Raw genomic sequence first — 27,338 nt, forward strand, 5'->3', positions numbered from 1 at the left:
TGACACCTTCTCTTTATTCTGTAGGTCCATACGATTAAAATTATACACTACTTATATAGGTGTGATTTTGTCTTACTTGCTCTAATATTTATATGTTTAAAATTGTCATTTTCTGATCCCTATAACTTTTAAATTTTTCCGCGTACAGGCGGTATGAGGGCTCATTTTTGGCGCCGTGATCTGAAGTCTTTAACTGTACCATTTTTGTATTGATCGGACTTTTTTATAGCTTTTTATTCATTTTTTCATGATATAAAAAGTGAGCAAAAATACGCAATTTTGGACTTTTGAATTTTTTTGCGCGTACGCCATTGACTGTGCGGTTTAATTAACGATATGTTTTTTTTATAATTTAGACATTTCCACACGCGGTGATACCACATATGTTATTTTTATTTACACATTTTATTTTTTTTTATTGGAAAAGGGGGGTGATTCAAACTTTTATTAGGGAAGGGGTTAAATGATCTTTATTAACTTTTTTTTGAAACGTTATAGCCGGACTATAACACTGCACACACTGATCTTTTACATTGATCATAGTTATCACATAGGATAACATTGATCAATTATTCTGCCGCTTGACTGCTCATGCCTGGATCTCAGGCACGGAGCAGTCATTTGGCAATCAGGGCCCTCCTTGTGTGCTCCAGCTGTTCAGGATGATTTTGCCACGGCGGTCCCGAACAACCCACTGAGACGAGGCGATCAACTTTGAACGCCGCATCTAAAGGGTTAATAGCACGCAGCACCGCGATCAGTGCTGCGCGCTACTAGCCAAGGGTCCCGGCCGACCCGCTATGAATAGAAAAGGGTTAAAGACCTCTTATTCTAGCCAGACAGTTACAGGGGTAATCTGCTGCTCAGCGTTTGGAACAAACTGTTCCGAATGCTGGAGCCAGCGCCGGGAGCTCGTGATGTCATAGCCCCACCCCCTCATGATGTCACATACTGCCCCCTTAATGCAAGTCTGTGGGAGGGGGCGTTATGGCTGTCACCATAAAGATCACATTTTTCCACTATTGGAAGCACATGTCATTGCATTATGTAGCACATTGATTTCTGTGCCAGCTGCAGGAGGAGTGCAACTTACACCTCTGGGCTTTTAATTGTATAACAAGGGGCCTGACAGCCACCACCTCACTGGAGGAGACAGAGCATCAATAAATGAATGGACACAGTCTTTTTAATGATGACATAATAATTTTACTTGCAGGAAGCACAGATGCTTGGCAGTTACTGGAACAAAAAGACAAGTATAGAAAACATGGTGGTTCAACTGAAGAATCCCAATCATGGGTATACAGTAAGCTAGGGGTTATGGTGACAATTGAACTAAACTGAGAGTCTATGGCTCTGGCCTACTACTTCCAGAGCTTACAATACACACACAGGGGGAGGGGAGATCATTTTTTTTTTTTTTAGCTAATTCTTAAAGGGGTACTCCACTGGAAAAAATTTCTTTTAAATTAACTGGTGCCAAAAAGTTAAAGAGATTTGTAAATTACTTCTATTAAAAAATCTTAATCCTTCCACTACTTATCAGCTGCTATATACTACAGAGGAAGTTCTTTTCTTTTTGAATTTCCTTTCTGTCTGACCACAAGTGCTCTCTGCTGACACCTCTGTCCATGTCAGGAACTGTCCAGAGCAGGATAGGTTTGCTATGGGGATTTGCTCCTACTCTGGACAGTTCCTAAAATGGATAGAGGTGTCAGCAGAGAGCACTGTGGTCAGACAGAAAATATATTTAAAAAGAAGGGATAGGATTTTTAAATAGAAGTAATTTACAGATCTGTTTAACTTTCTGGCACCAGTTGATAAAAAATAAATGTTTTCAAGCGGAGTACCCCTTTAACCTGTTCAGGACCCATGTCGTACCAGTACGTCATGGGACCCTAGTAGTTATAGACCCATGACGTACATGTACGTCCGTGGGAATTTTGGTCCCCGCCGCGCACCGGGTGGGGACCGGGGTGACTGCTGATATCGATCGGCAGGCACCCCGCGCAAATGCCCAGGGGGGTCATCAGACCCCCCATGTCGGCAATCATGGCAAATCGCAGGTGAATTCACACCCGTGATTTGCCGCGATTCCGGTGATGCGGGTCACGTGTGACTCGCTGACCAGAAGATACATGGTGATCAGGGGTGTAGAATACACCCCTAATTACCTCCTGTATCAATGGGGAGGTGGCGATTTTGTCAACCCCCCAGAATCGCTGCTATTGGCCATTCAGCGGGGAGAACTGCAAGAGGAAGCCAGGGACCCCCCCTCTGCCATGATCGGAGCCCCTCAGGAGAGAAAAGGCCACATTAGAGCAGGGACAGACTTCATCACAGGGACAGGTAGGAATCGCACTGCGATTTGCCCACATTTGTTTTTGGCTGCAGCGCTCCCCCCCCCCCCTTATATAATGGAGTGGGATTTTTAATCACACACCGTTATAGATAAAGTTACACCAAACACACACTACACACTCCCCCCCACACACACACCGTCTCCACCCCGCCCCCCCCCCCCCCCCCCCCCCCCCCCGCCACCGTAGAAAAAAAGGCGATGGCTCACCAGGCATTTTCGGCAACGGAGGCATACGCTTTTCTTGCCTCCGACTCCGAATCTGTCAGTGAGGATGATGAATATCCTACATTCCTGTGTTCTTCCTCATCCTCCTCATCATCTAGTACTGATGATGAGTCCCCTGTATGGCGGCGGAGATGCCGCCAGGCGAGGCCACGCACCCTCCATGATAGTGGCCCAGTGGCCGGCACTAGTACGAGCGACAATGCCGCTCGTAATAGGAGTCCTACCCCCCAGACCAGTTTACTGGAGCCCCCTTCCAGTGAACCTGTATGGAGACCCCCAGAGGCTTATCAGCCACGGGTTCCGGAGTTTGTTGGCGACTCTGGAATCTGGATTGACAATTCTGGATTCAATAAAATTGACTATTTCAGTTATTTTTTCAGTGACAGTTTTGTCAATCTGAAGGTGGAACAGACAAATCTGTATGCCCAGCAGTTCATCGCCCACCACACTGATTCTTTTTTTGGCCAGGTCCAATGAATGGTACACCATTGATGCAGCAGAAATGAGGACATTTTGGGGCCTCGTGCTGCATATGGGCCTGGTCAAAAAGCCCAGTGTCAGACAGTACTGGAACAGGGACATCTTCTACCAGACCCCGCTTTACAGTATGGTCATGTCACGGTAGCGGTTCGAGGCCATTCAAAAATGCCTCCATTATGCAGATAATGAGGCATGTCCACCCTGAAGTAATCCCACTTATGACCGCCTTTACAAAGTGAGGCATGTCATCGATCACTTTGGGGCCAAATTTTTGGAGGCCTATGTACCTCTCAGGGAGCTCTCTGTAGATGAGTGTCTTGTCAGTTTTAAGGGGAGACTCATATTCCACCAGTATATTCCCTCGGAGCAGGCGCGGTATGGCGTGAAGTTCTACAAACATTGTGAGAGTACCTCCGGGTACACTTACAAGTTTGGAGTATATGAGGGACGAGAATGTTCCCCCACTCTGGGTGTTAGCACGAAAATCATTTGGGACCTTGTGCACCCATTTCTGGATAAGGGTTACCATGTGTACGTGGACAACTTTTATACCAGCATTCCTCTGTTCACATCCCTTGCCGCCAGATCCATGTCCGCTTGTGGGACCAGAAAAACCAGAGAGGCCTCCCTCTAAATTTGATCCAGACACCTATTCCCAAGGGTGAGTCTTGTGCCCTTACCCATGAAAGGGTAAGTCCCGTGCCCTTACCCATGTCCTTATGCTGACCACAATTCATGGTAACGGCAGATCACCTGTCCCTGTGCAAGGTACCACAACACCGGTCCTCAATTGTATTCTGGACTACAATCGGTATATGGGGGGAGTTGATCTTTCTGATCAAGTCCTCAAGCCATAAATGGCCATGCCGAAAACACGGGTATGGTACAAGAAAGTTGCGGTCTACATGGTACAGGTTGCCATGTACAACTCTTTTGTACTGTCCCAGTACGCTGACAACACAGTGACATACCTTCAGTTCCAAGAAGAAGTCCTAAAGGTCCTGATCTTTGCTGACCGGGAAAAAGCAGCCCGGACTTCCCAAGGAACTGAAGTTATAGGTGCCAGCATCGTCCCAGGCCAACACTTTTCAGGTGAGGTCCCCCACACTGGAAAGAAGGGACAATCCCAGAAAAGATGCAGAGTGTGTCACAGGAGGGGGATACGGAAGGACACCACCACTCAGTGTGACACTTGCCCCGATCATCCGGGCCTCTGCATTAAGGATTGCTTCAGGGAGTATCACACTTCCATGGAGTACTACATTCCATGGAGTACTTTCATTTTAATTTTTCATAATTTGACCCCAATGTACCAAGTCCTGAGTACATTCCAAGTTTTAACCCAATAAAGCCACTAAATTGCCCAAAAAACTTTTTCATGAAAAAAAAAAAAAAAAACCTGATAAGACCTCTGGGAGTATTTTTAAAAAAAAATGGGTCATGGGTCACTGAGTCACTATCATCGGGGACTTTTTATGTTTCCTCAAATGCTCCAAGCTCTCTCTCCACCTGAGCGGGGTGTGCATTTGAGGCAACAGGTTAGGGACGGCCACACACATCACATTCCCAGAATGATGATTCAGAGCATGGGGTTTGGGGTGGGCATATCTTTTAGTTTGGCTATGCTCTGGGTCATCATTCTAGGAACATAACCTTTTTTAGGATTTTGCATCCCACTGTACCCCATTTTAGTTATTTAGGGTACCCCATGTAATGCCCCTTGAGGGGGGGGGGGGGTCCCACTGTTCTGGCTCCATAGGCAGCAATGCAGAAGCTCAAGGCCCCTGAATGCGCTCTTGCACCTCAGAGACCGGTGAGCACCCTCAGAGCTCGGTGTGCACCCTCAGAGCTCCTAACGTCCAGACATGAGGTATGTCCTCCAAAGAAATGTACTTACAAATTTACAGTGACATTTTCTCCTGTTACCATTTGTGAAAATGAAAAATTTTTCCTTTTCACATCACACTTAATGAACATTTATCAAACACCTGTGGGGTATTAAGGCTCACTGTACCCCTTGTTGCATTCCTTGAGGGGTGTAGTTTCCAAAATAGTATATCATGTTTTTTTTTCTTTTTGCTGTTCTGGCACAATAGGGCTTCCTAAATGCGATATCCCCCCCCCCCCCCCCATTTCAGCAAAATTTGCAAATGTGACTCCTCTTCTGAGCATTTTAGTGCGCCCGCAGTGCACTTGACGACCACACATGGGGTATTTCCATACTCAGAAGAGATGGGATTACAAATTCTGGGGGCATTTTCTCCTATTAACCCTTGTAAAAATGTAAAATTTGGGGGAAACCAGCATTTTAGTTGAAAGAAAAAATAATAATTTATACATCCAACTTTAACGAAAAGTCGTCAAACACCTGTGGGGTATTAAGGCTCACTGTACCCCTTGTTACATTCCTTGAGGGGTGTAGTTTCCAAAATAGTATGCCATGTAGGGGTTCTTTTGCTGTCCTGGCACCATAGGGGCTTCCTAAATGTGACATGCCCCCCAAAAACCATTTCAGCAAAATTTGCTTTCCAAAAACCAAATGTGACGACTCCTCTTCTGAGAATTGTAGTACGCCAGAAGAGCACTTGACATCCACACATGGGGTGTTTCTATATTCAGAAGAGATGGGGTTACACATTTTGAGGGGGCAATTCTCCTATTACCCCTTGTAAAAATGTAAAATTTGGGGGAAAACCATCATTTTAGTGAAAAAAAATAACCATTTACACATCCAAAGTTGTCAAACACCTGTGGGGTGTTAAGGCTCACTGTACCCATTGTTATGTTCCTTGAGGGGTGTAGTTTCCAAAATGGTATGCCATGTTTTTTATTTATTTTTTTTGCTGTCCTGGCACCATAGGGGTTTCCTAAATGTGACATGCCCCCAAAAACCTTTTCAGAAAAATTTGCTTTGCAAAAGCCAAATGTGACTTCTTCTCTTCTGAGCATTGTAGTGCGCCCGCAGTGCACTTGACGTCCACATATGGGGTGTTTCCATTCTCAGAAGAGATGGGGTTACAAATTTTGGGGGGCATTTTCTCCTATTACCCCTTGTAAAAATGTAAAATTTGTGGGAAAACTAGCATTTAGGGAAAAAAAATTAAAAATAATTTACACATCCAACTTTAACGAAAAGTAGTGAAACACCTGTGGGGTGTTAAGGCTCACTGTACCCCTTGTTACGTTCCTTGAGGGGTGTAGTTTCCAAAAGTGTATGCCTTATGTTTTTTTTTTTTGCTATTCTGGCACCATAGGGGCTTCCTAAATGCGACATGCCTCCCCCAAAAAAACATTTCAGCAAAATTTGCTTTCCAAAAGCCAAATGTGACTCCTTCTCTTCTGAGCATTGTAGTGCCCCAGCAGAGCACTTGACGTCCACGCATGGGGTGTTTCCAAACTCAGAAGAGATGGAGTTACAAATTTTGGGGGGCATTTTCTCCTATTACCCCTTGTAAAAATTTAAAATTTGGGGGAAAACTAGCATTTTAGTAAAAAAAATTAATCATTTACACATCCAACTTTAACGAAAAGTCGTGTAACACCTGTGGGGTGTTAAGGCTCACCGTACCCCTTGTTATGTTCCTTGAGGGGTGCAGTTTCCAAAATGGTATGCCATGTGGGGGATTATTTGCTGTTCTGGCACCATAGGGGCTTCCTAAATGCGACATGCCCCCCAAAAACCATTTCATAAAAACACATTCTCCAAAATCCCACTGTCACTCCTTCCCTTCTGAGCCCTCTACTGCACCCACAGAGCACTTGGCATACACATATGAGGTATTTCCTTACTCGAGAGAAATTGGGTTACACATTTTAAGAAGATCCCTCTCCTTTTACCCCTTGTAAAAATTCAAAAACTGGGTCTACAAGAACATGCCAGTGTAAAAAAATGAAGATTTTGCATTTTCTCCTTCAATTTGCTGCTATTCCTGTGAAACACCTAAAGGGTTAACAAACCTTTAGAATGTCATGTTGAATACTTTGAGGGGTGCAGTTTTTATAATGGGGTAATTTATGGGGTATTTCTAATAAGAAGACCCTTCAAATCCACTTCAAAACTGAACTTGTCCCTGAAAAATTTTGATTTTGAAAATTTTGTGAAAAATACGAAAATTGCTGCTATACTTTGAAGCCCTCTGATGTCTTCCAAAAGTAAAAACATGTCAACTTTATAATGCAAACATAAAATAGACATATTGAATATGTGAATCAATATATAATTTATTTGGAATATTCAAAATCTGTGCCTAAAAGGTGCAAATTTGTAGCGGCTGTTTGGAGCATTTAAACACTGTCCCCTTTTAAACTTGGCCATATATAAAAAGTGCCAAACATGGCAGAAACAAGGTAAAACCAAGCATGGCGGAAACACGGTAAAACCTGTGTGTAACTAATTTTAAAATGTGGTGCAAATGGTATGTGCCCCTTTTTAATACACTGCATTACAAAATAGACAAAAAGGCACAAAATGTTTTTTCAATATTCCTCCTCTACCCACAGATCATGCAGTGTCCCTTAGGCTAAGTTTCTACTTGTTTTTTTGTCCTGCGTTTTTTTGGGTTTAAAAAAAACGCCAGTGCAATTTCCTGCGTTGGGCTTTTTTTCTGCCGTTTTTGCTGGTGTTTTTTCATTTGTGTGGAAATTGCATCTTGGCATTTTTTTTGGTAACCAAAATCTGTTGGGTACCAAACAAAAAAAAAAAAGGATGCAGTAGTGATGGAAAAAATATGTATTTAACGAAATTTATATTTTTTATAACAAAATTTTTACTGATTTTTAATAAAGTGTGTGTCTCACTTTTTTTCACTATTTTTTAGGTACGACTACTACTCCCAGCATGGAACAGACTGTTCCATGATGGGAGTAGTAGTACCTGTACTAATAGACATATCGCCCCGGGTGTCAGTCGTGACACCCGATGCCATCCTCCATAATATAGCAGAGAGGTGGAGCGGTTCTATACAGCGCTCGCATCTCTGCTCTGTACTCCGGCCAGTGATTGACCGGATGGTTGCAGCCAATCACAGCTCTCAGAGGAAAATATGAATGAGTGATGTTCTATTCACATCACTGGCCGGAGTATAGTGCAGAGATGCGGAGCGCAGGAGAAAGCTGCTCTGCATCTCTGCAATAGACAGGACGTTTGCATCGGGTGTCAGTAGTGATACTGTGATCTGTTCTTACCTGCAGGTACTACTACTCCCAACACGGAGCACACTCTGCTCCATGCTGGGAGCTGTAGTACCTGCATTAATAGACAGATCGCAGTGAGTGTAATTTCTGAAACCTGTTGCGATCTGTCTATTAATGCAGGTACTATAGCTCCCAGCATGGAGCAGAGTGTGCTCCATGTTGGGAGTAGTAGTACCTGCAGTTAAGGAAAGATCACAGTGGATATCACTCCTGACACCCACTGTGATCCTCCTGTATAATATATAGATGCGGGCGGCTGCTCTTCTATGGTCCCCTGCACTGACCTATATATATACACATTTTCCTATTTCCCACAGAGAGCTGTAATTGGCTGGAACCATCTGGCCAATCACAGCTCTCTGCGGGAAATATGAATATGTGTATATATACGGCAGTGCAAGGGACCATAGAAGAGCGGCCGGCCGCATCTATACATTATACAGGAGGATCTCAACGGGCGATCTGTCTATTTGTATATTTGTACAGGTACTACTACTACTCCCATCATGGAACAGTGTGTTCCATGCAGGGAGTAGTAGTACTACCTAAAAAATTTTAAAAATAAAGAAACAAAGTGAAAAACACACACACTACATTTTTATTATGGTCGGCTACATTTTTAGGTCCCCACCCGCTCACATAAGTTGATCCTTGTTTTAAAAATTAATAAAAATTTTGATATATACAGTTGGATACATTTTTTTCCTTCATTACTGTATCTTTTTTATTTAATTTTTTTTTATGGTACCTTATGAAATTTTATTAAAAAAGGTATCTCCATCACTTTTTTGGATCGCTAAAGTCCAAAAAAGAATAAAAATTGCCTGCAAAAACGCCAAAGTTAAAACCCACATATCGTTTTTCTTGGGTTTTTTTTCACCCCCATAGACTTCTATGGAAGAAAAACGCCACAATTCTGACAAAAAAATAGCCAGTGGCTCAACATGCTGCGATTTTGGAAAAACGCCAAGGAGCTGATAAACGCCAAAAGAGTGAAAAAACGCCAAAAGGATTAAAAAAAACGCCAAAGTGAAAAACGCCAAGTGGAATAAGAATTTTGGAATTTCTCATTGATTTACAGCTAACATCTGGCCACAGCGTTTTTTGGACGAAAAAACGCCATGCGGCAGAATTGGCGTTTTTCTTGGCGTTTTTCCAAGTAGAAACTTAGCCTTAGGCTAAGGCTAAAATACAGCAAAAAATTAGCCCTCATTCAGCCCCATATACAAAAAACATGGAAAAAGTAATAGGGGTCAGAATAGAACAATGTATAACATACTTATTTTGTCTGTTTTTAAAAGTAGTACAATAATAAAAAAATATGTATACATTGGTGTTGGTTTAATCGGGTTGACCCCTAAAATAAAAAAACATGTCAATTTTACCATTAAGAACACTGCGTAAAAATGGACCCCCCCCCCCAAAAGTTGGGAAATTATTATAGCAGTCATTAGACTTCTATGATTGCTATGTACTGTTTAGTACTATGTAATATCATAGTACTGATCAGTACTATTGGCGATCTTCTTGTACAGCCTGGGTCTCTAGGCTGTAAGATAATCAGCCATAATGCTCGTCAAAGGAAGGTGAGAGACCTCTGGTTGCCATTTGTGCTCATCAGATCCCCCACAATTGCACAGTGTGGGTCAAGTGAGCCCACCCGAATGCATTGGAACCTCCATTTTCACTTTAGATTACATGATGGGCATTGATCATGGCATCTATAGGGTTAATGGTGACATCAGCATGATCACAGATTTCCACCATTATTGGTGAATCTCTGGCTTCTGCATGCAGCAAATGTACAGCGCTGTGCGCAAAAGGAGTTAATCATATTGTCATTTTTTACGGGAAGGGGAACTATGTAAAAACAGTACCCCCATAAGTAGCAAAAATGCAGTTTTCCTTTCATCCCCCCTCCCCCCCCATTTTTGGGGATCGTACCATACATTTTATGGTAAAATAAAAGGTGTCAAAGTTTAACTGATCGCTCAAATGTTTTACCCTATATAACGAGTGGCAACACATAATAGAGGTTAACATCCTGTGTCCTACCCTGCATGGATGTCTGCTGGCACATCTGTTAATGTGGAGAAAACAGCTTTTATAAATGTCACACCTAGTATGTAAATGAGGCTCAAGTAGTCACCAGGCATCCTGAAGTAGTCACAACTAGAGATGAGCAAACTTACAGTAAATTCGATTCGTCGCGAACTTCTCGGCTTGGCAGTTGATGGCTTATCCTGCGTAAAGGAGTTCAGCTTTCAGGTGCTCCCGTGGGCTGGAAAAGGTGGATACATTCCTAGGAAAGAGTCTCCACCTTTATCCACCTTTTCCAGCCCACCGGAGCACCTGAAAGCTGAACTCATTTACGCAGGATAAGTAATCAACTGCTGAGCCGAGAAGTTCGTGACGAATCGAATTTACTGTAAATTCGCTCATCTCTAGTCACAACACCCGGGGCTGTTATTACGCCATGACATGACATCAATTATTGTCAGCCTAGATGTGAGCACTGACATCAGGCCCTGACTGAGCCGCTCAATCATGCCCATATGGGCATTATTAGAGCCTAAATAGGTGTGAGTACAGCCCAGGGAGCTGTGACTACTTCAGAATGCCGCATACCCAACTGACTACTTGAGCCTCATTTACATACTGTGTGTGACATTTATAAAAGTTGTTTTCTCCACATTTTCAGATCTACCAGCAGATATCTAATGATGGAAGGACACATGATATTAACCTCTACTGTGTCTCCACTCATTATGTAGGGTAAGACATAGTGAAATATTCTCTTTAAAGGGGTACTACCGTGCTGACAACTTATCCCCTATCTATCTTATCCCCCTGCGATCTTGCATGCAGCACCCCGCTCTCATCAGGCCCCGGAGCGAACATCCGCCCCGGGTCTGATGACGGGGCCGGTGATCGTGACGTCCCAGCTCCGCCCCGTGTGACATCATGCTCCGCCCCCTCAATGCAAGTCTACGGCAGGGGCGAGACAGCAGTCTCGCCCGCTGCCATAGACTTACAATGAGGGGGCGAAGCGTGACGTCACATGGAGCGGAGCCGTGACGTCACGATACTCTGGCCCCGTGATCAGCAGTCATCAGACCCGGAGCGATGTTCGCTCCAGGGCCTGATGAGAGCGGGGTGCTGCATGCAAGATCGCAAGGGTCCCCAGCGGCGGGACCCCGTGCGATCAGGCAACTTATCCCCTTTAGATAGGGGATAAGTTGTCAGCACGGTAGTACCCCTTTAACGGTAGGGTCCCACGTGCCATATTTTGCTGTATATTTCCTGCAGCTGATTTTTCTAGTCATTGACTTCAATGGGTAGGAAAATACGCAGCAGCAAATACAAAGCAAAATACAGCATGTGTGAGCATACCCTAAGGTGTTTAATACTCCTTGATACGTGTTTTGGCTTCTTTTTTTTTTTTATCAAGAACAATATACCAATATTTATTATGTGTTGGTTTGAAGGGATATTCCTATTTCATAAAGTGATAGTATATCGTTGGTATATGCAATCACTTCATGAATAGTGGGGATTCAACTTCTAGGACCACCACCAGACTTTAGAATCAGGGAACAAAGGACTGATTGAGTGGGAAACTCCAGCACAACAGCATTAGATTGAATGCATCCAGCTGCAGTTTCCTGCACTGCTGTTTGGCCAGGAGTTCATCTATACACGAAAAGACTTAGAGGCTGTTCACACGTACAGTATCCTGTGAAGATTTCATGTGCAGGATTTTATGCTGCAGATTTCAATGTAAACTAAATGACTGAATACAGCTTTAAATCCTATGCATCAAATCCTGCGCATCAAATCTGCACAGGATACTGTATGTGTAAATAGCCCCTTAAAGGGACTGAGTGATCAGTGGGGATCCCAGAAGTCAGACTCCCACTTATCATAATGTGATAGGATATACTTACAATATGGCATCACTTTACAAGATTGGAATACTTTAGCACTATAGAAAATCATACACTGCGCTATTTCCATGTATTTTTTTTATGAAAATACCACATTTCAGGAACTATTACGTTTACAATGACCACCATTTTATCAAATGGTTTCATGTGCCAAAATTTTAGCAGACTGCATTATTGAGACGTAACAAATACAGTCATGGCCGTGTATGTTGGCACCCCTGAAATTTTTCAGAGAAAAATAAGTATTTCTCACAATAAAGGATTGCAGTAACACATGTTTTGCTATACACATGTTTATTCCCTTTGTGTGTATTGGAACTAAACCAAAAAATGGAGGAAAAAAAGCAAATTGGACATAATGTCACAAAAAACTCCAAAAATGGGCTGGACAAAATTATAGGCACCCTTTCAAAATTGTATAAAAATAAGATTGTTTCAAGCATATGATGCTCCTTTAAACTCACCTTGGGCAAGTAACCGGTATCGACAATATAAAAATCCCACCTGAAAGCATATAAAACGGAGATAAGTTCACTTCGTCTTTGCATTGAGTGTCTGTGTGCCACACTAAGCATGGACAACAGAAAGAGGAGAAGAGAACTGTCTGAGGACTTGAGAACCAAAATTGTGGAAAAAATATCAACAATCTCAAGGTTACAAGTCTATCTCTAGAGATCTAGATTTGCCTTTGTCCACAGTACGCAACATTATCAAGAAGTTTGCAACCTATGTCACTGTAGCTAATCTCCCTGGGCATGAACGGAAGAGAAAAATTGATGAAAGGTGTCAACGCAGGCTAGTCCGGATGGTGGATAAGCAGCCCCAAACAAGTTCCAAAGATATTCAAGCTGTTCTGCAGGCTCAGGGAGCATCAGTGTCAGCGCGAACTATCCGTCAACATTTAAATGAAATTAAACGCTATGGCAGGAGACCCAGGTGGACCCCACTGCTGACACAGAGACATAAAAAAGCAAGACTACATTTTGCCAAAATGAACTTGAGTAAGCCAAAATCCTTCTGGGAAGACGTCTTATGGACAGATGAGGCCAAGATAGAACTTTTTGGTAAAGCGCATCATTCTATTGTTTACCGAAAATGGAATTAGGCCTACAAAGGAAAGAGCAGTACCTAAAGTGAAATATGGTGGAGATTTAATGATGGTTTGGGGTTGTTTTGCTGCCTCTGGCACTGGGTGCCTTGAATGTATGCAAGGCATCATGAAATCTGAGGATTACCAACGGTTTTTGGGTCGCACTGTACAGTCCAGTGTCAGAAAGCTGGGTTTGCGTCCTAGACCTTTGGTCTTACAGCAGGACAATGACCCCAAACTTACGTCAAAAAGCACCAGAAATGGATGACAACAAAGCACTGGAGAGTTCTGAAGTTGCAGCAATGAGTCCAGATCTAAATCCCATTGAACACCTGTGGAGAGATCTTAAAATTGCTGTTGGGAAAAGGCGCCTTCCAATAAGAGAGACCTGGACCAGTTTGCAAATGAAGAGTGGTCCAACATTCCGGCTGAGAGGTCTAAGAAGCTTATTGATGGTTATAGGAAGCGACTGATTTCAGTTATTTTTTTCTAAAGGGTGTGCAACCAAATATTAAGTTAAGGGTGCCAATATTTGTGTTCAGCCCATTTTTGGAGTTTGGTGTGACATTGGCCCTCATTTACTATTGTGCGCCAGATTCTGTCGCAGTGCGCCAGAAATTCTGTCTGCGCCAGAGTTTGCGCCAGAATGTGCGCCAGAATTGAAAAAACCCCGTCTAACTCTCCATTTTGCTAAGAAAACTACAAAAAGGGGGCGTGGCCACCAGAAAGAGGTGCGTGGTCTCTGAAAAGGGGCGTGTTCTTGACATTTTTACAAAAACCCAACATGTATACTAAGGTTTCCACATAAAATGTGGTGGATTTAAGCTGAGGAAAACCAGACAGATCAGAGCATGTGTAAAAAAAAGCAAAGTGTAGGGAAAGTGGAAAATGTAGGGAAACCTTAGTAAATACTGTGGAAAATAAATAGTAGGGAATTAAAACCCACAAAGAGACCTCCACTCCACTCTTAATAAATAAGGGCCATTGGCCCAGATTTATCAAACTGTGTGAGAGAAAAAATAGAGTGATTTTCCCACAAGAACCAATCATAGCTCAGCTTTCACTTTACCAGAGCTAGTTAGCTGAGCTGTGATTGGTTGCTGTGGGAAAATCTCTCCACTTTTTCTCTCACACAGCTTGATAAATCTGGGCCATTCTGTTCAATTTGCTTTTTTCCCTCCCTTTTTTGGTTTAGTTCCAATACACACAAAGGGAATAAACATGTGTATAGCAAAAAACATTATCTTATTCTGTGAGAAATACTTCATTTTCTTGAAAAATGTCAGGGGTGCCAACATTTATGGCCATGACTGTATGTAGCAAATATGCTCTGTCAACAGAAAATGACCTATTGTCTAAATCATCGTTTTATGTTCAACATGCTCTTTAAATTTTTTGGCAATGTTTTTTCAAATTATTCTCTTTACTATCTATATTTTAAAATAATCATAAAATCATGAAGTTTTTAACTTCACCACTAAGCCCAAAACTAACTTTCTGTTCTGTCTGTAATGATAGAAACTGCTGGAAAGTGATCTGTACAGCATTACAATTAAAGGGGTACTCCAGTGGAGTACAAACATTTTTTCCCCTCATTGCTCAGGCAATATGGCTGCTCACATAAAAACAGGAAACAGATTAGAAAAAAAAAGTATCTGGTCCTAATTAGTAGTTTTCCAGTGACATTCACCAAATTAGTGAATCTGCTGAAAATAAAACCCAGCGGGATAAACTCCAAATAGGGAAAAAACCTACAATAGTAAATCTGGGCCATAAGTAAGTTGTCTTGCCACTGTGACAATTTTATTTTTTAGCCTAACTTGAGCTATGATTTAAAGGGCTACTCCACCCCTAGACATGTGGCCATCACACCCACTCCCATAGACTTTTATTGGGGGGCAGGTCCGTGATGTCACGATACTCCGCTCCCTGAATCGCAGGTCATCAAGCATGGAGTGAAGGAGAGATTGCGGGGGTTCACAGCAGTGGGACCCCCGCGATCAGACATCTTATCCCCTATTCTTTGGATAGGGGATAAAATGTCTAGGGGCAGAGTACCCCTTTAAAGGGGTTATCCACCATAAGGTGATTTTAGTACTTACCTGCCAGTATTGGGTATTTCCTGTTGGATTTTGTTCTCTAAACTACACGTCCCACAGTTCCATGCTCGAAAGTTTCATGTCACTTTCCTTCCTCACACATCAGCCACCCCACCCATTGCAACACAGTGTTTTCTAATCAGGGGGCCTACAGCTGTTTCAAAATTGAAGCAGGAGAGGCTCCCTCTGATCACCTGACTAGTGGTGCACTGCAACCGAAGCACTGCAACCTTGAAAATCCCGATACATGAGTAATTTTGTATGCTGTTAAAAATGAATATTGGGGTGATAATCACAGAAGAATTGTGAGATAGGAACTACACTAACTTTACAGCGCCTGTAGAGTTGTCAAATAAAAAAAATTCCTTCAATGCCCCTTTAAAGACTCCATATATTTAGAGTCATCTGGAATGTTAATTAGAATTTTTTGTGAGCTTTTATGAATAGACATGTGACAGAACTATGTGATAAAATTGTTGGTTTTAGTAAAGCAAAAATACAAAGTAGTTTAAGGCTAAGTCTCCACTTGGTTTTTTGCACTGCGTTTTTAGGGATTAAAAAAATGCCTGAAAAAACGCCAGTGCAAGTGACGTCATCATGCGTTTTTTCTTGCGTTTTTTCCTGCGTTTTTTTCATTTGTGTAAAAATTGTACCTTGGCGTTTTTTTTTTGGTACCCAAAATTTCTTGGGTACCAAAAAAATAAAAGGATGCAGCAGTGATGGAAATTTTTTTATTAAACGCAATGTATATATTTTATAACCCAATTTTTATAATTTTTTAATAAAGTGTGTGTTTCACTTTTTTTTTTAAATAAATGTTTAAAATTTTTTATGTAGTACTACTACTCCCAGCATGGAACAGACTGTTCCATGCTGGGAGTGATAGTACCTGTACTATAGACATATATCGTCCATAATATAGCAGAGAAGCGAGCCGGTCTATAAATCGCTCGCCTCTCTGCACTATACTCCGGCCACTGATGTCAACAGAAATTCATATTTCCCACCCAGAGCTGTGATTGGCAGGATGGTTTCAGCCAATCACAGCTCTGAGGAAAAGATGAATGAATGAGTGGCCGGCCTGGAGTATAGTGCAGAGCAGGGATGTGAGCGATGTATACAGTCGCTCCATCTCTGCTATAGACAGGACGATCACAGCGGGTGTCAGTAGTGACATCCACTGTGATGTGTCCTTAAGCAGGTACTACTTCTCTCAACATGGAGCACACTCTGCTCTATGCTGGGAGCTGTAGTACCTGTATTAATAGACAGATCGCAGCAAGTGTAACTTCTGACACCCGCTTCGGTCTGTCTATTAATGCAGGTACTACAGGTCCCAGCATGAGGCAGAGTGTGCTCCATGTTGGGAGTAGTATTACCTGCAGTTATGGAAAGATCACAGCGGGTATCACTCCTGACACCCGCTGTGATGCTCCTGTATAATGTTTAGAAGCGGCCGCTCTCCTGTGGTCCCCTGCACGGCCGTATATATACACATGTTCCTATTTCTCACAGAGAGCTGTGATTGGCTGGAACCATCTGGCCAATCACAGCTCTGTGGGAAGTATGAATAAGTGTAAATATACGTCAGGGCAGGGGACCATAAAAGAGCGGCCGCCGCATCTATATATTATACAGAAAGATCGCAGCGGGCGATCTGTCTATTTGTACAGGTAGTACTACTCCCATCATGGAACAGTGTGTTCCATGCTGGGAGTAGTAGTACTAACTAAAAAAAATGTAAAAATTAAAGCAAAAAAGTGAAAAACACACACAATACATTTTTATAATTGTCGGCTACATTTTTATTTCCCTGCACACATAAATTGATCCCTGTTTAAAAAGTAATAGTTTTTTTTTTCAATAATATACATTTCGTTAGATACAATTTTTTCCTACACTACTGTATATTTTTGGAAACATTTTTTTAATGGTACCCTATGAAATTTTATTAAAAACAGCTATCTACATCACTTTTTTGGATCGCTAAAGTCCAAAAAAGATTAAAAACCGCCTGCAAAAACGCCAAAGTTAAAATCCACATAGCGTTTTTCTTGGCGTTTTCTCACTCCCATAGACTTCTATTGGAGCAAAACGCCCCGATTTTGACAAAAAACGCTGGTTTGAGGGAACTACAGTGTTTTTTTCAAAACGCCAAAGAGCGGAAAAATGCAGAAAAAGTGAAAAAACGCCAAAAGGATTAAAAAAACGCCAAAGTGAAAAAACGCAAAGTGGAATTCGAAATTTGCAATTTTTCATTGACTTACAGTTAACATCTGACCACCATGCGGCAGAATTGCCGTTTTTCTTCGCATTTTGCAAAAAAAAAAAGTGTTCATGCCTGCATATTATTTGTGTCTTATTTTTTGTGTCTTATCTTTCTGACAGCTGGCCAAAATCCAATATGAAGAGCAAGTTAACAAAATTTTAATGGAGAAACAGGAACTAATGTGGAAATGTGTATGTTGTCTTTGATTTACTAGTGTTTTACTGACATTGTTGATATCAGATTTATAAATTGGGATTATCTTCAAGGGTAGGGTCACACTTGCCGTATTTTTTTGCGTATTTGCTGCTGTGTATTTTTCCTGCCCAGGAAGTCAATGGGTAGCAAGATCAGCTGCAGAAAATATGCAGCAAAATACGGCACGTGTGACCCTAGCCTAAAAGGCATTTTTCTAGAATAACAAAACTGATTTTATTAAAAGACATCAAGGAGAGAATTATACTTACATATTAAAAATACATATCTGATTGTAGAAATACAAATAATATGTAAAAAGCGAGAAGTAAGGGGGGAGGGGGAGATGAGTGGGACCAAAAAAGCAAACACTGGCTGCAATCTCTTCTATGCTTCATGTCATTGTACAAGGCTAGGTTGTTGCACAGCTTCCTTCTTGTTCCCTATACCCATGTTCTCTTATCTCTCGAGAGTTTGCATGGACTCTTCAATCACCTGTTGTAAAAACATAGTGCAAGTTGTAGTTTTGCAACAGTTGGAGAGCAACTTGTTCATGATTACTGCCATACACAAACAGCATTTATTTTCTTTCATTAGGAGGCCATTTCAAATCAGGAAGAAATTGTGGAGAAGAAGCACAATGATTCTTTGGCTGCTTTAAAGAAACAGGTACTAAAACATTGATGTTTGTTGTGCTTTTCTTATTACGATTTAAAGGAGCCATATACATTGCAATTAGGAAGTTTTAAGATCGCCTTTTTACATTTTGTTATGTCGTGACCTTGTGCAAATAAATAAATATATAAATAAATCAAGTTTCCCCAATTATGTACTCAAGGCCCCATAATAATAAAGTAAATAGATTTTTAGACATTTTAGTAAATTTATTAAAAAGTAAAAACTAAAATTTAGTATTCAGATCCCTTGCTATGATGCTTGAAATTTAGCACTGGCTCCTCCCATTTCTTTTGATCATCTCAGAGATTTTTCTACACCTTGATAGGAGTCAATGGATTGGACAGGATTTGGAAAGACACACCCCTGTCTATTCAGCTGTGAAAAAAACTGGAATGGATGATCGGATTGCCCACGGCATGGCCATGGGCATCTGATCATCCAAGATGGCGTGGAGGTCCCCTTACCTGCTCCGGCCGTCATCCCATGGTCTTCTTCTCTGGTCTGACATCAAACAGACCAGAGAAGAAGATTGCTGATAATACTGATCAGTTCTATGCCTATTCATAGCACTGAACAGTATTAGCAATGTATTGAAGTGTACAAAAAAGGTTAAAAAAAAAAAGTAAACTTTTTAAAAAGACCCTCCCCCATAAAAAATTAAAATTTTTCCCATTTTATCCCAAAAAGTGTAAAAAAAAACCCTTAATAAACATATTTGGTTCGCCGGGTGCTTAAATGTCCAAAATATCATGTAAATTATTACGTACGATTAATGGTGCAAAAGTTTAAAAAATAGTAAAAAATTGCTGCTTTTTTTGTCACATCACATTCCAATTTTTTTTTATAAAAAGCGATTAAAGAGTTATAGGTGATCAAAATAGAGTGATTTTAAACATACTTATTTCGTTTCTTCTTAGTTTTTTTTTACCATAATAGAAAAGTGTGTAGCCATGGTATCATTTTAAACGTACTGACCCAAAGAATAAAGAAAACATGTATTTTTTACCGTAAAGTGTACAGCGTGAAAATGAAACCTTCCAAAATTTGCAAAATTGCAGTTTTCTTTAAAATTTCCTCACTCAAATAAAAAACTTTTGGTTGCGCCATGAATTTTATAGTAAAATGAATGATTTCATTACAAAGGACAATTGCTCTCTCAAAAAACAAGCCTGTGGATGGAAATATAAAAGAGTTCAGATTTTTAGAAGGCGAAAATGCAAAAATTAAATTGAAGGATATACACTGCTCAAAAAAATAAAGGGAACACTAAGATAACACATCCTAGATCTGAATGAATGAACTAATCATATCAAATACTTTCGTCTTTACACGGTTTAATTTTCTGACAACAAAATCGCACAAAAATTATCAATGGAAATCAAATTTATCAACCCATGGAGGTCTGGATATATAGTTACACTCAAAATCAAAGTGGAAAACCACACTACAGGCTGATCCAACTTTGATGTAATGTCCTTAAAACAAGTCAAAATGAGGCTCAGTTGTGTGTGTGTAGCCTCCAGGTGCCCGTGTGACCTCCCTACAATGCCTGGGCATGCTCCTGATGAGATGGTGGATAGTCTCCTGAGGGATGTCCTCCCAGACCTGTACTAAAGCATCTGCCAACTCCTGGACAGTCTGTGGTGCAACGTGGCGTTGGTGGATGGAGCGAGACATGATATCCCAGATGCGCTTAATCGGATTCAGGTCTGGGGAACGGGCGGGCCAGTCCATAGCATCAATGCCTTCCTCTTGCAGGAACTGCTGACACACTCCAGCCACATGAGGTCTAGCATTGTCTTGCATTAGGAGGAACCCAGGGCCAACCGCACCAGCACAAGGGGTCTGAGGATCTAATCTCGGTACATAATGGCTGTCAGGCTACCTCTGGCAATCACATGGAGGGCTGTGCGCCCCCCCCCCCCAAAGGAATGCCACCCCAAACTATTACTGACCCACCGCCAAACCGGTCATGCTGGAGGATGTTGAAGGCAGCAGAACGTTCTCCTCGGCGTCTCCAGACTCTGTCACGTCTGTCACATGTGCTCAGTGTGAACCTGCTTTCATCTGTGAAGAGCACAGGGTGCCAGTGGCAAATTTGCCAATTTTGGTGTTTTCTGGCAAATGCCAAACATCATGCCCGGTGTTGAACTTATAAGCACAACCCCCACCTGTGGACGTCGGGCCCTCATTCCACCCTCATGGAGTCTGTTTATGACCCTTTGAGTGGACACATGCACATTTGTGGCCTGCTGGAGGTCATTTTGCAGGGCTCTGGCGGTGCTCCTCCTGCTCCTCCTTGCACAAAAGCAGAGGTAGCGGTGCTGCTGCTGGGTTGTTGCCCTCATACGGCCTCCTCCACATCTCCACATCATGTACTGGCCTGTCTTCTGGTAGCGCTTCCATACTGTGGACACTACGCTGACAGACATAGCAAACCTTCTTGCCACAACTCGCACTGATATGCCATCCTGGATGAGCTGCACTACCTGAGCCACTTGTGTGGGTTGTAGACTCTGTCTCATGCTACCACTAGAGTGAAAGCACTGCCAGCATTCAAAAGTGACCAAAACATCAGCCAGGAAGCATAGGAACTGAGAAGTGGTCTGTGGTCACCACCTGCAGAACCATTCTTTTATTGGGGATGTCTTGCTAATTGCCTATAATTTCCACCTATTGTCTGTTCCATTTTCACAACAGCATGTGAAATTGATTATCAATCAGTGTTGCTTCCTGAGTGGACAGTGTGATTTCACAGAAGTGTGATTGACTTGGAGTTACATTGTGTTGTTTAACCCCTTGGGGACGGAACTCATTATGACCCTAAGGACGGGAGCATTTTTTGCAAATCTGACCACTGTCACTTTAAGCATTATTAACTCTGGAATGCTTTTACTTATAAATTTGATTCCGAGATTGTTTTTTCGTGACATATTCTACTTTATGTTAGTGGTAAATTTTCGTCGATACTTGCATCATTTCTTGGTGAAAAATTTGAAAATTTCATGAAAAATTAGAAAATTTAGCATTTTTCTAACTTTGAAGCTCTCTGCTTATAAGGAATATGGATATTCCAAATAAATTATATATTGATTCACATATACAATATGTCTACTTTATGTTTGCATCATAAAGTTGACATGTTTTTACTTTTGGAAAACATCAGAGGGCTTCAAAGTTCAGCAGCAATTTTCCAATTTTTCGCAAAATTTTCAAAATCGGAATTTTTCAGGGATTTGAAGGGTCTTCTGGTTAGAAATACCCCATAAATGACCCCATTATAAAAACTGCACCCCTCAAAGTATTCAAATGACATTCAGTAAGTGTGTTAACCCTTTAGGTGTTTCACAGGAATAGCAACAAAGTGAAGGAGAAAATTCAAAATCTTCATTTTTTACACTCGCATGTTCTTGTAGATCCAGTTTTTGAATTTTTACAAGGGGTAAAAGGAAAAAAATCCTCTCAAAATTTGTAACCCAATTTCTCTCGAGTAAGGAAATACCTCATATGTGTATGTCAAGTGTTCGGCGGGTGCACTAGAGGGCTCAGAAGCGAAGGAGCAACAAAGGAGCACCAGTGGGGTGTAAATTCTAGTTTCCGAAATGGGGTCACATGTGGGTTTTTTTTTTTGCGTTTGTCAAAACCGCTGTAACAATCAGCCACCCCTGTGCAAATCACCTCAAATGTACATGGTGCACTCTCCCTTCTGGGCCTTATTGTGCGCCCCCAGAGCACTTTGCGCCCACATATGGGGTATCTCCGTAGTCGGGAGAAATTGCATTACAAATTTTGGGGGGCTTTTTTCCCTTTTACCTCTTGTCAAAATGAAAAGTATAGGGCAACACCAGCATGTTGGTGTAAAAAATTTATTTTTTTACACTAACATGCTGTTGTAGACCCCAACTTCACCTTTTCATAAGGGGTGAAAGGAGAAAAAGACCCCCAAAAGTTGTTAGGCAATTTCTCCCGAGTACGGCGATACCCCAAATGTGCCCCTAAACTGTTGCCTTGAAATACGACAGGGCTCCGAAGTGAGAGCGCCATGTGCCTTTGAGGCCTAAATTAGGGATTTGCATAGGGGTGGACATAGGGGTATTCTACGCCAGTGATTCCCAAACAGGGTGCCTCCAGCTGTTGCAAAACTCCCAGCATACTTGGACAGTCAACGGCTGTCCGGCAATACTGGGAGTTGTTGTTTTGCAACAGCTGGAGGCTCCATTTTTGAAAGAGTGGTGTACCAGACGTTTTTCATTTTTATTGGGGAGGGGGGCTGTGTAGGGGTATGTGTATATGTAGTGTTTTTTTTACTTTTTATTTTATTTTGTGTTAGTGTAGTGTAGTGTTTTTAGGGTACAGTCACACGGGCAGGGGATTAAAGCGAGTTTCCCGCTGCGAATTTGAGCTGCCGCCAAAACTTGCTGCATCGCAAACTTGCAGCCTGATACTCACTGTAAGCCCCCTGCCCATGTGAATGTACCCTGTACAGTCTATCAGTGCATGCTGGTAGTTATAGTTTTGCAACAGCTGGAGGCACACGGGTTGGGAAACACTGAGTTAGGAAACAGACAATGTTTCCCAACCAGTGTGCCTCCAGTTGTTGCAAAACCACAACTCCCAAACATTCTCAGGCATGCTGGAAGTAGTAGTTCAGCAACATCTTTAGAGCCAGATGTTGCCGAACTACAACTCCCAGCATGCTTGGAGTTGTAGTTTTGCAACATCTGGAGGACTACAGTTTGCAGACCGCTAATACAGTGGTTTCCAATCTGTGCCCCAGATGTTGCAAAATACAACTCCCAGTATGCCAAAACTGTCCAGGCATGCTGGGAGTTGTAGTTCTGCAACATCTGAAGGGCCAGATGTTACAGAACTACAACTCCCAGCATGCCTGGACAGTAAGGGAATGCTGAGGATGTGTAGTTTTGCAACATCTGGAAGGGCACAGTGGTCTCCAAACTGTGGACCTCCAGATGTTGCAAAACTGCAACTCCCAGCATGCTTAGACGCCAAGGGCTGTCTGGGCATGCTGGGAGTTGTAGTATACAGGGTCCCAATACAGCAATGCATGTCGCCTTACGGCGACGTGCATTGCTGTAAAGGGCCCGACCACGGCTGAAGAGGAACTCGCCTGTCGCCGCCTCCGTCTTCATCGCCGGGATCCGGGTCTTCAGGGACGAGGTAAGTACCGGGGCCGGGCCCCAGCACTCCCCCGTCCCCCGCCGCATCCTCCGGTCTTCCTCCCGTCCTCTCCGGACTTCCAGGAGAGCATGGTCCTGGCTGTCTGTGACAACCTGGATCATGCAAAATTACCGGGTGGTCGGTTCCCAGAGACCCAATCAGCCCGGTATCGCCGCAGATCGCAAGGGCGATTTCCCTCCCAATTTGCAGCCCCCCTCGACGTTTGCCCTGGATGCCTGCTGAAGCATTTCAGCAGGCATCCACTTCCGATCTCTGCCCGGCGCCAGGCAGGGACCGGAAAACGCCAGGACGTACGGGGACGTCCTGGGTCCTTAAAGCCCAGGGTGCGGGGACGTCCCCGGAAGTCCTGGGTCCTTAAGAGGTTAAAGTAAATGGATTTCAGCGCCGGTCCGGCTGGGGTACGGGAGCGCACAGTTTTCCCCTCCCCCAGCTGGATCCGGCACCCGTACAGTGAAAACGTGGTGTGCATGCACCCTAATTGTGGGAAGGGTGCTAGGTAGCTCAGGTATCTGTCTGCAACTCTCAAAACCCCTTGCCTCTAAATGTTGTATGCTCCCCAAAACTCCACATTACTACCACTTACCTTTCGCCTCTCATACCTGTAAATATAGCCCCAGTAAATTCACATTTGTGCTGGAGTTCTGTTCATGGAGCTTCGACACAGATTGCATTCTGCAACACAAAACAGAACTGAACCATCCATTGTACAACAGGCACTGACCATTGACTTTAAATGGAGTCCATCAGGTTTCCGTCTGGTGTCCCGCTTTTTTACAGTATTTGAGTGAAGAAAAAAAAACTGCTTGCATTTCTTTTTTCCCTGCACATGTCCCGCTATATTGTTGGATTCTGGGGATTTTCCTTCCTCTCTTACAACTGTAAATGTTGTATCTGGTAAGTTCTGTTGCAGAATTAATTGTATCAAGGAGTCCTTGAGCAGTGAAAACAAATACTATTTTCTTGTTGACAAGCCAATCCTCAGAAGCAGTCTTCTCAGCTTTGCTGTATAATGATGTGCTACTTCACAGAATCTGGTCCTTCCTTCTGTTGGCTTTATATTGGCTAAATTGACAAAAATGATGTTCATTTTACAACTTGTTTCTGTGGTACAGAATGTAAACTAGTAATATATCAATGCTTTGAGATTATTATTCTCACATTTCTTATTTTACATTATAGTTGCAGGCAAAAATGTGCTTGATTGAAGAGGAAAAAGTAAGTTTTAAGGAAATTGCTAAATAGTATAGAATTTAAAGTGTTACTGTCATTTGTATAAACTTTTGACATGTTATACATGTACACATGTAAAAAGTTTAGATTGCTTTGGTTCTCAGTCCTGATACCTGAAATGGACAGTTTTTGTTTTACACAGTTCTGATAAATTAGGCCCAGTATGTTTTATTTTATGTTTTTTGCAGTGTTTCTCCAGTTGTGTTTATCCTTTTGAAAAGCATGTGATCCATTGGCTGTGTGATTCAAGACTTTCTTTTAAAGGGGTGAAGGCCACAATGCCCCCCTCCCATAGACTTACATTGAGGGGACGGGGTGTGACGTCACGAGGGGGCATAGCCATGACAGTAGAAAAGTAGTAGAAGTCAATGGGGTTAAAATGCTAAAAACACTTTTAGAGCAGGCTGACATAACAAGATTTGCAGGAATTATTTCTAACAAAAAATTGTTTTCCTTTTAGCCCTAACAGCAGCAGAGATGGGGTAATCCCCCCCCCCCCCCTCCCCCTGGTTTGGTCGGATGGTAGAATTTTAATCAGCCTAAGTAGTAATTAGATTAAATCAAACAATTAAGGACCCTCTGTAAAGAGGAAGATCACCCCAACCCAATGTGTTATAACAAGACAACTAAGCTATAACTAGGGTGGGAAATGAGTGTGCTGCTGGTAGGACTAAGGGAAAACTAATTATCATTGGGGTACTCCGCCCGGGTCATCTTATCCCCTATCCAAAGCATAGGGGATAAGATGTCTGATCACGGGGAGTCTGGCTGCTGGGACCCTAGCAATCTCCAGGCCGGCACCTTGGCATTCTGAACATTCATGTTCAGAACGCTTGGTTCGGGCGGCCATGGTCGTGAGGTCACGATATGTCCTCTTCATTCATGTCTATAGGAGTGGGGGATAGGTGTGTGACGAGTGACCACAGCTGTCACGCCCCCTCCCATAGACATTAGTGGAGGGGGCGTGACGTCATAACCAGGGCCGTCCGCACCGAGCGTTCTGAACATAAATGTTCAGAACGCTGTGATGCCGGCCTGGAGATTAAGGGGGGTACCAGCAGATCAGACTTTAATAAATCTTTAATGATTCCCATACATCCTTCCAGCAGCCCAGATGGGGATCAAGCAAAAAAGGAGAATGGCAGAACTCACTATAGTTTATCCAAAGGACAAGTACTCAGACTTCCTAGTATTTAGCCTATAATGGGAGATAAAGGTGGCTTCGTGAGGCTTTGCTGGAAAGGGAACATGAGCCACAGTTTATTTGGATGCCATAATACAAACTATATTTGGAGGAGAAATGGTACTGCACATCACTCTAAAAACACCTAACCAATAGTGAATATTCAAAATGCAAATTTTTACCATGAATATAGGCACTTCGCAATTTCGCAAATATTTAGAATATAGTGCTATATATTCGGAATGACGAATATTCTTTTTTTGTTTTTTTTCACAGTACACATCACAATGATGTGTACTGTGTAAAAAAAGAGTGATCATCCTTCCCTGCTTCCAGCTCGTGGTCCAAAGAAGTCTCCAATATTATTTACTGTGTGAGTCGGTGTGGAGTGCGAATATTTTGTATATGCGAATATTCACAAATATTGGCACTTTCAGAAGACACTGATCCCTCCCTTCTTTTAGCTTGTGGGCCAATGAGAAGGATGCAAATACAGTTGTCAGAGGTTAGCAACATCCCTAGAAACCAATAGGAAAGTTGCCCACCCCTTCAATATATGATTCTTCCCAGCAGCGTTTTTTTGCAGTTTCATGTGGCTGTGAGAGGAGATTGAACACTGTCTGCGCTGTGCTGTGCTATATCAAATTATATACTGAATTGATAGTTAGGTTCTAGTGTAGGGTATAGTGTTAGTTAGTTGAAAGATATAATTGTGGTGGCCCAGTACAGAAGTGGCCCTTTTGTACAATCTAAGGTCATTTTCAAGTGGACTCAGTCCTAGTCCCCTGGCCCCACACTCCTCAGGACTCTAGTTATCTTATTGTACAAACAAATGGTTAATGTATTTGCTTTAGATGTATATGCCTTTAGGTCCTGTTAAGACATGTAACCAGGGAAGGTGTCAGTGACCAGGTGACTTGTGTGGTGACCTAAAGGACCCCTCCAAATTGCTCCCATACATACAAGGGAGGAGCTAGCTTAACCAGTTCTGAGTCTAGAGTTTGCTGAGGTTCAGTCAAGACCTGAGAGTGTCTGGTGTCCTGAAGAGACCCAAGGCCTAACCAAGCAGCCACGCTTCCACCAACCAAGTGCCCCTTCAATGAACTTCAAAGCCTGGTAAGCAGTCACAGGGGTGAAGTCTAGTCAGTCATAGTCAAGTCTGCTAAAGTCAGCGTGGGTCTGCACAATTCA

General features: G+C 42.5%; 1 protein-coding gene across 9 annotated transcripts in view; it reads left to right on the top strand.

Annotated features, from left to right (window-relative positions):
• The window catches only part of CCDC73 (coiled-coil domain containing 73), a 250,434-nt gene that overhangs the window by 28,013 nt on the left and 195,083 nt on the right, over positions 1 to 27,338 (top strand). For 7 of the 9 annotated variants that reach the window (XM_056526613.1, XM_056526616.1, XM_056526611.1 and 4 more), the window contains 3 exons: positions 17,785 to 17,856; positions 18,455 to 18,526; positions 24,914 to 24,949. In XM_056526613.1, the coding sequence (XP_056382588.1) occupies positions 17,785 to 17,856; positions 18,455 to 18,526; positions 24,914 to 24,949 (180 nt within the window). The remainder of the gene's footprint in view (positions 1 to 17,784; positions 17,857 to 18,454; positions 18,527 to 24,913; positions 24,950 to 27,338) is intronic. The other 2 variants (XM_056526615.1, XM_056526620.1) reach the window with 1 other exon arrangement.

The sequence above is a fragment of the Hyla sarda genome, chromosome 6 (genome assembly GCF_029499605.1).
Source record: "Hyla sarda isolate aHylSar1 chromosome 6, aHylSar1.hap1, whole genome shotgun sequence".
In the NCBI taxonomy this organism is placed as follows: domain Eukaryota; kingdom Metazoa; phylum Chordata; class Amphibia; order Anura; family Hylidae; genus Hyla; species Hyla sarda.